This window comes from Myotis brandtii, unplaced genomic scaffold, assembly GCF_000412655.1.
Source record: "Myotis brandtii unplaced genomic scaffold, ASM41265v1 scaffold180, whole genome shotgun sequence".
NCBI classification, from domain to species: Eukaryota; Metazoa; Chordata; class Mammalia; order Chiroptera; family Vespertilionidae; genus Myotis; species Myotis brandtii.
This window is the reverse complement of record NW_005356675.1, coordinates 814,432-826,152: the sequence shown is the minus strand read 5'-3', so window position 1 is coordinate 826,152 and position 11,721 is coordinate 814,432. Positions and strand designations below refer to the sequence as shown.

At 49.7% G+C, this 11,721-nt stretch overlaps 1 protein-coding gene across 5 annotated transcripts in view; it reads left to right on the top strand.

Moving 5' to 3' along the window:
• Nucleotides 1-8,638, top strand: part of PER2 (period circadian clock 2) — a 34,270-nt gene extending 25,632 nt beyond the window's left edge. For 4 of the 5 annotated variants that reach the window (XM_005863719.2, XM_005863718.2, XM_014537636.1 and 1 more), the window contains 5 exons: nucleotides 677-1,515; nucleotides 2,815-3,001; nucleotides 3,832-4,024; nucleotides 4,933-5,083; nucleotides 6,462-8,638. In XM_005863719.2, the coding sequence (XP_005863781.1) occupies nucleotides 677-1,515; nucleotides 2,815-3,001; nucleotides 3,832-4,024; nucleotides 4,933-5,083; nucleotides 6,462-6,611 (1,520 nt within the window). In that variant the 3' untranslated portion in view covers nucleotides 6,612-8,638. Of the gene's footprint in view, nucleotides 1-676; nucleotides 1,516-1,614; nucleotides 1,799-2,814; nucleotides 3,002-3,831; nucleotides 4,025-4,932; nucleotides 5,084-6,461 lie in introns of those variants that run through there. The other variant, XM_014537637.1, reaches the window with a different exon arrangement.
• Nucleotides 8,639-11,721: the final 3,083 nt, after the last annotated feature.

Genomic DNA, 11,721 nt, shown 5'->3' with positions numbered 1-11,721 from the left:
GCCATAGTACTCCTGGTGCTGGCCCGAGGCAAGGGGACATGCCCAGAGTCCCTTTTGTCACCAGTTGAGACCCTCCAGCCTCCTAAAGAAGCTCAGCTCAGCCACTTGTCACAGGAGAGGAAGAATCTGGCTCTGAGGGCAAGTGCTCCTTCCCGCCCTTTGACTTGCACTCGGGTGGAATCACAGGCGAGACAGGAAGCAGCTCTTTTTAAGGACCAGTAGTGGTAAAGCTCATAAAATTCAAAAATCAGCTTAGATGACATCCGATTTCACAAACCAGTACTGGGGAACAGCTTAGAATTGCCAGCTTTTTTATTTTTATCTTTTTGGACAAATAAAACCTTTTTAATGCCACTTATCACCGTCATTATTTCATAAAAGAAAGGACATTTTAATGTCAGAAGAAAACAATTGTGATCTTGCAATTAAGAATGGTCCTTTAAATTGATTGAATCCAGTTTTATAAAAACTTAACATTTTGCCCTGATTTTTCTCACTGCACCAAGGATCAGGGAAACCGTATGGTGTTTCTGACAGTTCCCAGGCTAACATTTGGGAACATTGGATGTTAAACTAGGAGGTGCCTTCAAGTTTCCGAGATTCTATGTGTCTCTGGGAATTGACGTAATAGAAATCACGTACATTTTCAACTCTGGTTGTTTTCCCATTATTGTAGCTGCTCCTGGACTAAGAAACACCTGTGGAATAGATTCAGCTTGGAAAAAAACTGGGAAGAACAGAAAACTGAAGTCCAAACGGGTCAAGCCTCGGGACTCCTCCGAGAGCACTGGGTCTGGGGGGCCCGTGCCCCACCGGCCCCCGCTGGTGGGCCTGAATGCCACAGCCTGGTCACCATCAGACACATCCCAGTCCAGCTGCCCCGCGATGCCCTTCCCTACCCCAGTGCCAGCTTACTCCCTGCCAGTGCTCCCAGCCACAGGAATTGTACCAGTGCCAGGGGCCGTGGCAGCAGCACCTATGGAGCCCCACACCAGCTTCACGGTGCCCGCTGTGCCCATGGACATCCAGCCCCCACCTTTCACTGCCCCCTTGGCCCCAGTCATGGCCTTGGTGTTACCCAGCTATCCCTTCCCCACAGTGACCCCGAACTTGCCCCCGACCTTCTTCCCTGGCCAGATGATCCCTGCCTCGCAGCCTGAGTTCCCTGGTCAAACCTCACCCCCCAAGCAGTCGTGTGCTTGTCCTCGGGCAGAGCGTTGGCCACCGGTGTCACGTGTGGCCACCCCAGCTACACCAGTGTCGTCCACCGGGCCATTGGGTCGGGCCTCCCCACCACTTTTCCAGTCGCGTGGCAGCTCACCCCTGCAGCTCAACCTGCTCCAGCTGGAGGAGGCCCCTGAGGGCAGCACTACAGCTGCAGGGACAGCAGAGACAACAGGTGCTGGGCCGGACTGCAAACCAGGCACATCCTGGGACTGGCCACCAAAGGCACCGCCGAATGCAAGGATCCCCTGCTGCTCTTTCTCTACAGCGGGTGGCCCCGCAGCACCCACGGTAGGTCATCATCTCAGACGCCAGTGTTTTAGGCCAAGGGTTCCACCAGGTATTTCAATTTTGACATAAATACCTGTGCTGGAAATTAATGTTTTCCAGCTCAACAACCTCATCAGAGTAGACGTGGGGCCTTTTTATTGTCTTGGATCTGAACGAAGGAAGATTGATTGTCTGATGATAAGTGAAAGGTCCAAACAGCCCACATGACTTTGTGACTTGTTGTCATGGACCTTGAGGTTTTTTGTTTGTTTGTTTCTTTTTTGTTTTGTTAATCCTCACCGGAGAATATTTTTCCCATTGTTTTTTAAAGAGAGTGGAAGGGATGGGAAGGGGGTGGGGCAGAGAGAGAGAAACATTGATGTGAGAGAGACACATTGATTGGTTGCCTCCCACACATTCCCCGACCAGGGTCAGGGATTGAACCTACAACCCAGGTACGTGCCCTTGATCGAGAATCAAACCCTCAACCCTTAGGTACATGGGGGACACTCTAACCACTGAGCACACCAGCCAGGGCGGGCTTGAGATTTTATGTGACAAATATGAGCACACAGCACAGCTGGGTAAATGCCAGAACTCAGCTCCTGAGAGGGCAGTGGGGGCAGAGGTTCTCATGGTGAGCCAGCTGCCCCATTCTCCTGTGCCTTCAGGACTGCTGGCGTACTCTTAATCCATTAATGAAATTATAGTTTCCCACACGTTTTATGTCCTGACAGCTCAGTGTGCAGTGGCCTGAGCTATGGCAGTGCAACCAGTAGGTGCTCTGTGGAGGGCATACTCCCAGGAGAGGAAGTGGGACCCAGGAAACAGATCAGCCTCCCAAGGTGTCTGCCACCCTCCCCACTCCTGTTTCTGGGGTCTGGCCTATAGTCCCAGTTCCAATGGCCAGAGGGTTGGGGTGCTCCCAGGATTGCCTCCACTCTGGGGCACAGGTACAGGAAGCCAGAACCCACCACCAAAGAGCAGCCTTGGGGTATGTGGTGGCCTCTTCTACCTCTGTGTCGGCTGTAGTGGAGGAACAGGCATAAAACTTTCCCCCCAGGGATGTGAGAACTGCGTGATTCTCCCAAAATCTACTTGAATGAGATGCATTCATAGGCCACCACCTAGATCCTTGCTGTAGTCCCAATACCCACAGGTCTGTTCATTTGGCGCATGAAAAGGCAGGGTCTGAGGAGGAATGCCATCCACTATCTCCCTGAGTGGCTTTGTGCGGACAGTCGCTTTGCAGCTGCCCCCCAGCTCTGAGGGGCTGTGTCCTGACTGTGTCTTGACTGGTGTCTTCTCTTGTTCCTAAAGCAAGATGAGCCCTCAGATGCCCAGAACAGTGATGCCCTCTCCACGTCCAGTGACCTGCTTGACCTCTTACTGCGCGAGGACCTCTGCTCAGCTGCAGGGTCAGCCCTGTCTGGAAGTGGGGCCTCTGCCACCTCAGACTCTCTGGGCTCCAGCTCTCTGGGCTGTGATGCATCCAGAATTGGGACAGGTATGTTGGTACCTGAGGTTCTTGGGCACCCTCCACTTCTCCCGCACTAGAGGACCCAGCTGCACCAGAGCCACAGGCCATACGTGCTCAGGGCCTAGCACCAGGTGTCCAGCTGGCACTCAAAGCTCACAATAGTTCAGACAGGCAGACAGGGGCTCTGCCTCTAGGTGGCGGGCCCTACCCAGTCAGAACTCGCATTCTCACCTGCTGGCTTCCATGTCAGGGCCACTGCAGGCCTCACACCCCACTGGCCCTTATTGGACCATCCCCCGGGCTCCCTGGGCAGGCTGGGAGGGCCGGCCAGGGTTTGCCTTCCTGAGTTGGTTCCCCTTGGGTAAGCCTAGCATATGGATGGCGTGCTTCACCCACCAGATCGCACAAGTGTGATCCGGACACATTAAAGCGGGTCCTCCCCACAAACTCAAAGATCCTGCTGCCCCAAAGTGAACTTCCATTTCTCCATTCTCTGGCCTTGCTCCTTCCGGGAGGCTCGCTGGAACATGCTTAGGCCAGCTGCCTCCGCTTACAAAGCCAAAACCAACTTCTCTGTGGCCTGTTTTGGTGGAGAGGTGCTGAGCGCTAGGAAAGGGAGCATGATTTCTAAGACCGGCTCCACCTGGGCTGCTCGGGCCTCCCCAGGAGAGCCACTCCATGGCACTAGCTGGTATCCCATTTTAATTATCCAGGTAATTCGAGGACTGGGGAAAAAAGGGGAAACCCACCAAATAAGTTAGCAAATAAGACTCTCGGCTCCCTAACCCAGCATGTGTCCACAAGCATGGTCTGCAAGGCACTAGTGGTCTAACCCGCCACTTTTCGTGTGTTTAAAGGCAGTAGTAACACCAGCCACACCAGCAAGTATTTTGGAAGCATTGACTCTTCAGAGAATAATCACAAAGCCAAAGCGAAGGCAGACATGGAAGGAAGTGAGCACTTCATCAAGTATGTCCTCCAGGACCCCGTCTGGCTGCTGATGGCTGACACTGACGACAGTGTCATGATGACGTACCAGATGCCTTCCCGGTAATCACTCGGCCTTTCCCTAGGGACAGGAAAGGGTTGGGTGAAAGAGTCCTCAAACAAGGCCGCCAGTCAGGGGGCACTTCCCTCTGAAAGCCACCTCTCAGGTTGAGTTGAGTGCGGCAGATAGAGAAGCAGGTTCCCTCTCGATGGTTGCCTGGGCCCATAGAGCCCTTCAGAGTAATCCATTGCAGGCTGGGGAAAGACAAGCTCCCGGCGACCCTGCGGGTGTCGCACTACACATTTATGAAGCATTTGTGCCAGCTTCATCTCTTTTGCTCTGTTGCCCAGTAACCTTGTGGGGTAAATGGGGTGTGTATGTCTTAGAGATGCAGACCAATGGCCACCAGCTGCTTTGTAGTGAATCGGGTCTGTCCCCAGCTGCTCCAAGGAACATTCATGGTCCCTGCCTCTGTGGAGCCTCTTCCGTAGGGCAGGTGGGAGGAAGGAAGGGAAAGAGGGAGGGAGGAGGGAAGGAAGGGAGGATTAACTCTGCGGTCAGGACAGCCAGGTCTCTGGGTTAGGGTAGACCGGGGCTCCATCTCCAGGGCCGCTTCCCGCTGGCCCAGCATTGGCAGGAGGCAAGGGAAGGTATTCTACCCACCGCCTCCTGGTAGGAACTGCCCAGATGAATCACCCTGTACAGAACCAAGCATCTGCAGACACCCAGCTCCTGTGTATAATTTACAGTAAAAGTAAAATTGTGACTTGGATTGTCATTTTAATAGAAAAACCACAGATTATTACTAGGGATGGTAAGTAACCCTAAACAGGGTTATCTATTTTAAATGAAAAGGAAATTTGCATTAATCAAATTCATCTAAAATTCCATTATTGATACTGAAAGAAAAGTGTGTTCTTTAAGGAAAAAGACATTCTAAAGCTTACCTCTTTCTAAACACGCTGTGAAGAAACGTAGACGCGGTTTTGAAGGAGGACAGAGAGAAGCTGAAGTTGCTGCAGAAACTGCAGCCCCGGTTCACCGAGCGGCAGAAGCAGGAGCTGCAGGAGGTGCACCCATGGATGCGGGCGGGCGGACTGCCCACGGCCATGGATGTGTCGGTAAGCTCACCGAGCTGCTTTTCTGATAGCACATGAAAAGGCTCTCAGGAGCACCCGGTACTCTGCTACTGTTCTGTGAGCTTAAAACTTCCAGAATTCAAAGTTTATTAAGAGAAAAGATACTGCAACACTATAAGTCTACTTCAAAGAACTTTCTTCCAATGGCTTTTCAACATTGTTCCCAAAAAGGTCTTCTGAAATATCTAATCTCAATCATGTGTGAAATTTGAGTTTTTTTTCTTTCTTTTAGTTTTGTTTTCTATTTTAAAAAAGAATACCGTACCCTGACCAGATAGATTAGTGGTTAGAGCAGCGGTCGCCAACCGGTGGTTCGTGGACCACTGGTGGTCCGTGAGGTCCGAAAGGTTGGTGACCGCTGGGTTAGAGCGGAGTTCCAATATGCCGCCAAGGTTGTGGGTTCAATCTTGTCAGGTCACATACAAGAATGTATGGCTCAGTGGATAGAGCATCGGCCTGCGGACTGAAGGGTCCCAGGTTCGATTCCGGTCAAGGGCATGTACCTTGGTTGCGGGCACATTCCCACTGGCGGGCGTGCAGGAGGCAGCTGATCGATCTCTCTCATCGATGTTTCTAACTCTCTATCCCTCTCCTTTCCTCTCTGTAAGAAATCAATAAAATATTTAAAAAAAAAAGAATCAACCAATGAATACATAAATAAGTGGAACAACAAATCGATATTTCTCTCTCTCTCTCTCAATAAGTAAATAAAAATTTTTAATCTTCCTATGAGATTAGATATTTAAATAAGACCTTTTTGGGAACAATGTTGGAAAAAAAAGAACACCTCTCTTATCATAACCCCTCAATATCCATGTAGACTGTTCAGTAATGATAGGAATATTAAATTTCTGCTCTTAATGGCTGCCTCCCTCCAGCTGCCCCTTCAGTCTATGTTCCTTTCTGATAGTTCCAAAGACATGTCTGTACCCCAGCCTCTCTCCCCACTCCCTCCTGAGGCCCACACCCTGGAAGCTGCTCTTGCCAGTTCTCGGTGTCCTCTGAACTGCTGCAATTTTTGTCCCCGTCTTACACAACCCCAACCTTAGCGGCATCTGGAGTGAGACACTCCCCTTAGGACCCTCCCTCCCTTGGCACATTATTGATATCTCATTTTACAGATGAGAAAACTGAGGCTAGTAACTTAACTCCAGGTCCCATAAGGCAGACTGCCTCTCAGATCAGGGTCCAGCAGGGCTGGACTCCTCACAAAACAGGCATGACTCCCACTGCTGAGCAGGACCCTCAGAAACAACTGGTCCTCCCCTCTCCTCCAGCAGCCTTACAGCTAACCTGGTCACTGTACCTCACTCGGGGTGAACTACATTTTTGTTACTGATTTCATGTTTTTTCTCCTAAGGAATGTGTTTACTGTGAAAGCCAAGGAAAAAGCAACTTTTGTGTACCATATGAAGAAGACAGTCCTCCTCTGGGACTCAGCGAATCCACAGACAAAAAAGAAAAGGAAAATGGACCTCCCCTGAGCCACAAAAACGAAGGGCAGACGTAACTGCCCCCACCCACCCCCGCCCACTCCAACAGCCAATCTACCTTAGACGGTGATGGAAGAGGACAGAGCTTCACAATTTGTTTCTAAGGAAATGGACAGATAAATTTTTGTTGTTTTGTTTTGTTTTAGGGAAAAAAATCCATAGTTTTTTGGAGGGTGGGAAGAGTTTGAAAAGAAATACATTTTTATATTTAAAATATAAATGTGGACTTTAGAGGACAAGAAAGAGACTTAGCTGTGATATAACTAAAGAAAGACTGAATCCCCTGTGTAAGTGTCGGGGAGGCCACCTGAGCGCTCACAGAAGTTCCTGGACCGACTAGACTTCCGGGGGTGTCCAAGGCAGCACACCAGGCTGTGCCCGTGTGTGACTCCAAATGAGCTGAGGGCCGCCTCCTGTAGCTCTCCAGGGTGTGTGTCTGCGGATCAAATTCTGTCCTCTCTTGGAAGCTGCTTTTTATCTAAATTATTATCTAGTCAAACTAGATGTTTTTAAAACATACCAAGTGGAAATGACAGCCTCTCCTAATTTTCTTTTTGAAAATGTTTCGCATTAAGTGGTGTGAAGCAAACCGGCAGCTTTGGCTTCAGGCACCGTAGTGCCAGATATTTCTACCTGATGTCACTCGAGTTTGGGGTGAACAAAGTTGAAATGCCTGCTCTGGACTAAGGCCTGGTGATTTGTGTAACCAACTCCATCAGATTAACTCTCACCCAGACCCTTCTGTGAACTGATGTAGAACATCATTCTTGGCTCCTTTTCAGACCATGACCAGTATGTACATCGAAGCACGTTGTCTGTCATCTCTTCATGGTGACTTCCCTCTGCAAACCGGGCTTTGATCCCTGCGTTTGGGACCCATTCGTGTTCTTCAGTTGACGAGTCCCAGACATCAGCTCTGGCTCAGGCAGAGCAGCTGCTGATACTGTGAGCTCACCCCTCCCACCACACCCTGGGCTGGGACAGCCCTTAGTCTCTTCATGAACCTCACCTCACCTGGTGCAGCTTCCGTCTCTTTGGTGACTTCCCCCAGTTTCTCTGGCACTTTCAGGTCATTGGGACACTTGGGGAAGAGTGAGACCAGTCTGCCCAACTTTTTGCAAAACCTCATGTTGCATCATATATCCCAAAGATTGTTCGGAAAAAAATTGTATTTGTCCCTGGAGTGAATGAGAAGTTCCCACTGATGAAGCAGTTGACTTAAATTGCATTGAGTCTATAGAAACTTAAAGGAAGCAGGTTTCTGCTTGTTCTTTGATGAAGAAGTGAATACCAGAATAGTGAAGTCCCCTTTAATCCAGTTGGTTTTCATAATGAAACCATCCTATTCTTGAATATTAATCCTATTTTTTATTAACTCAAACACAAAACATTGTCTAACTTTTTAAATTTTATTTACAAAGTAATATCACCTTCAGGAACCAAGTTGAGGATGTAGTCTGTGCCTCTGTGTGATAATTAGATGCTACGGACGGCTTCCTGCCTCTGAAGTGAGGTCCTGAAGGGATTACATGTGTCTCCTGAACACAAACTGCCAAAACATTCTCTACTGTTACGAGTGTTACCGCCGGCATTATTTCATTATTTAAGGCACACCCCCTGGTTGTTGACTGCATCGCTCCATTGTGCTGAGAATGACACAGGAGCATTTTGTGAAATTGTTTACACGGTGCCATGCCTCCAGTCATGTTTCCTTTAGTGTATGTGCTGACACAGGTGTCAGGAAAACCTTTCCTCAAATTTAAACTGAGCCTTCTTTTTAATATATTTCTAAAATATGTGTAAATAAGCTCCCAGAGTCTGTGTGATGACTTGTTAGCCTTGCCGGACAAGTGATTGGTTCATGCCCAAACCAAGCTTTCTCCGCCCAGTGCAATATGTTGTTTACTGCTTGTGTCTTTTTATGACTTTTTTGCCTTTTAGAAAATTGGTAAATAAAGCAAGTATATTTTTATTTTTATTTGTATGTATTTTTAATGTAACACAGAGGCAAAACTGAATAGAGATAAAAGATTATCAAAAGGTGTTTTTTAAAAGAACTCTAGAAATTCTGCCATACAGACTCTTCTCACAAAGGACCCCCTCTTCTTCCCTGCACGGCAGCTTCGAGTTGGTCCCTTCCTGTCTGAGTGTGGCCCTCCCCAGTGGACTTTCTAGGATATAAAGCTCATCCTGTAATCACTTGTGGGTGGGGTGGGGCGGGGCGGTGTGTTCTGCTCAGCCCCGGAGCTCCTCTCTGCTCTGCATAACCCAAGCCACTGACTTTATTCCCTTGCTCTCTCCCAGGGTTGTCTGTCCCGCCTGGGCTGGCTGCTTGGATGCTGGCCACGGGGCTGAGGATAGGACGGCAGGGCCAGGAAAGCCTACTGTCTCCATCAGAGATGATACAGGCAGCACAGCACCATCTCCCCCAGCCCACCTGCCCAGTCCTTCCTTCTGTCATGATAAAGCCATGCAGGGCCTGGTCAAAGGAGTAGAGGACCATGGGGGGTCAGAGTGAAGTGATAAGCAAATCGTGGACCCAGTCCCCAGCCTTCCAGAATCAATCTATAGAGAAGGAAAGGAAGGCTTAATTATGATTACAGGACATAATATGAAGGGATATAAAGCTCATCCTGTAATCAGGAGGCTTGACCCTGCCTCCTGGCCTGGCTGCCTACATCCACGTGGCAATGGAGGGAGGGGGACAAAAGGCTAAGTCCTCCCAGTGAGCACAGAGGCCTCTGAAAACTGGCCTTAAATAGCCAGATATGGCTGTTTCATTGAAGCTCTGAGTGCCTTTGGGGACCCTTAATTGCATTTTTATTTACCATACTAGAGGCCCAATGCACGAAATTTGTGCAAGGGGCTCGACCCTCACAGCCCCAGCTTTGCCCTGAAGGTCTTCTGGAAGGTCATCCGGACAGTCATTCTGCTATTCGGTCTAATTAGCATATTAGCTCTTTATTACATAGGATAACCCCAAGGGCACAACACCCCCCTTTTTTACAAACTAAAAGGAGCTGTTCAGAGCCCCCTGGCTGATTGCCCACAAGGGGCCTAGACATCCACAGGCTGCCCACTGCCTTTGTTCCCTGGGGGTTTATGGCCTGCCACCTCTGTCCTATCTGGTCCCCCTGTGGCCACCAGAGCCCTGCCCAGCCTCTGCTGGCCTCTGTTCCCGGCCTGAGGGGATCAAAGGGTATGCTCAGGAAGTCTGTGCTCAGGCAACCTTTGAAGGTGGGATCAGTCCAAGGGACAAATGGCAGGAAATAGGTCTGCTCAGGGAGGCCATGTTAAGGAGGAAGTGAGGACTTGGTGGCCCCAAGATGGAGTGGCCAGGCTTCTGTAAGGAAAAGGCCAAACTAGCCAACTAGTGGCCCACTGAGCGAAAGAAATTGAGGCTGACTTCAAAGATGGGGCCTTGGGCAACTTCCAGTCCAATCAAGACTAACACACCTGTTCTATCCTTATGCTTTTTTCCCCCCAAGGGCACTTGGTCATATATCATTTGGACATATCCCAGCACTTAATTTTTCCTTCCTTCAACTCTAAACAGCATTCTTCAACACTCCCCTCCATCCCCCCGACCCCATGCAAGACAAGGCTTTCAGGTCCCAGCCCTCCTTTCTCCTCCTCCCTTCTCCTGACAACTATCTCCTGTCCTTTCTTTTTACAACCAACTTTATATTATGTCCTGTGATCATAACTAGGCCTTCCTTGCCTTCTCTATAGATTGATTCTAAATGCTGAAACCCTACGAATAGTGTTGTGACTGTGAAAGAATTGGCTACTGAGCCAAATAATGTGCTGAGATTATTCTGGGACTGATTTTTTTTTCTTTTTTTTTTTCTGGAGTTCCTTGTTGCCTTCCATTTTTTGCTTGCGCCATTTGCCTTTATTTGTCCTCCTTGGCCCCCACTCAGTATCCAATCAGGTGTTCTATTGATCTTTTCCCTGAGGCCTCCCCCAGGGTCCTGATCATCCTGTTCCATTGTGCGCTGACTTTCATGGAGAGCACTCTAAAACACGTTTGGCCTTGTTCAAATAATATAATGGCTAATAACAGGGGTATGAATAATAATTTGAGAAATATCACTGAGTTTATTTTTCCATATCTCAGCTTCTCAAAGTAGTGAAAACTTAACTGTAGGGGTGTGTGTGTGTGTGTGTGTGTGTGTGTGTGCAGGGCTATGTTTCCTTTCCTGGAGTGATGTCTAAATGGCAAAGAAGAATAAAGTTACAGGCCAGCTTGGGGTCCACCCCCTAATGCTGCCAGAGCCCCCAGTAGGTATGGAGGATGGCAGGCCAGTTGGGTCTCTGAGCAACCAGGAGAGGGCAGAAGGAAGAGAGCTAAGTTTTCTGGCTTGGGAAGGAGACTAAGGACAACAGGGTGACCAAAGTAAAGGAGCAGGTTCATACCTGGGTGAGTAGTGCTGGGCTAGGGAAGTCTCAGGGGCCCGCTCACAAAGAAGCAACCAAGAGGCAGCTCAGACACAGGTGAGAATCAGCAGAAGGGGCTCCCAGGTAGTAATAGAAGTCAGTGAGGTGACTTTGGGAACCTTCAAACCTCTCATTAAACTAGCCCTGCCTGTGTGGTCCCTCTGGTGGGGAGCCAGAGTGAAATAGCCGCCTGGAGGGCTGCCAGGGCTGCCTTAAGTGGCTGGGGATGGGGTGGGGATAGTTTCTATGGCCTAGTCCTACCAATCCACAGTTCCTGGACGTTCCCTACCCACCCAGTGCTCCTAGGAGACCAGGTAGATAGGGGGCCCTAGATCAGGCTGTATCCTTGACCAGCGATGGAGGTACAATCCTAATCCTAATCCCTGGTGAGTAGTAGAGCACTGGTTAAGGGGGCAGTGCTCCTGTGGAACAGGTGCACTCCCCCCAGGTGAGTGAATGAGGAAGCTGAGACCTGAGCAGTGAGGAAATAGCCATTGAAGTGGGAGTCTGGAGAGTGCTCCTGGTGAAAGGTGATGCCACAAGGCATCTTGGCATCTGGCTCTTCCTGGTGGTGAGAACGTAGGCCCGTGGAGCAGGGGCCGGACCAGGGTCCCCAGGGCGCTGTCCAAGGGCGAGCCTCCACGGCCCACAGATCCCACCCGCATGGAGGCTGGCGGCAGATGGGCG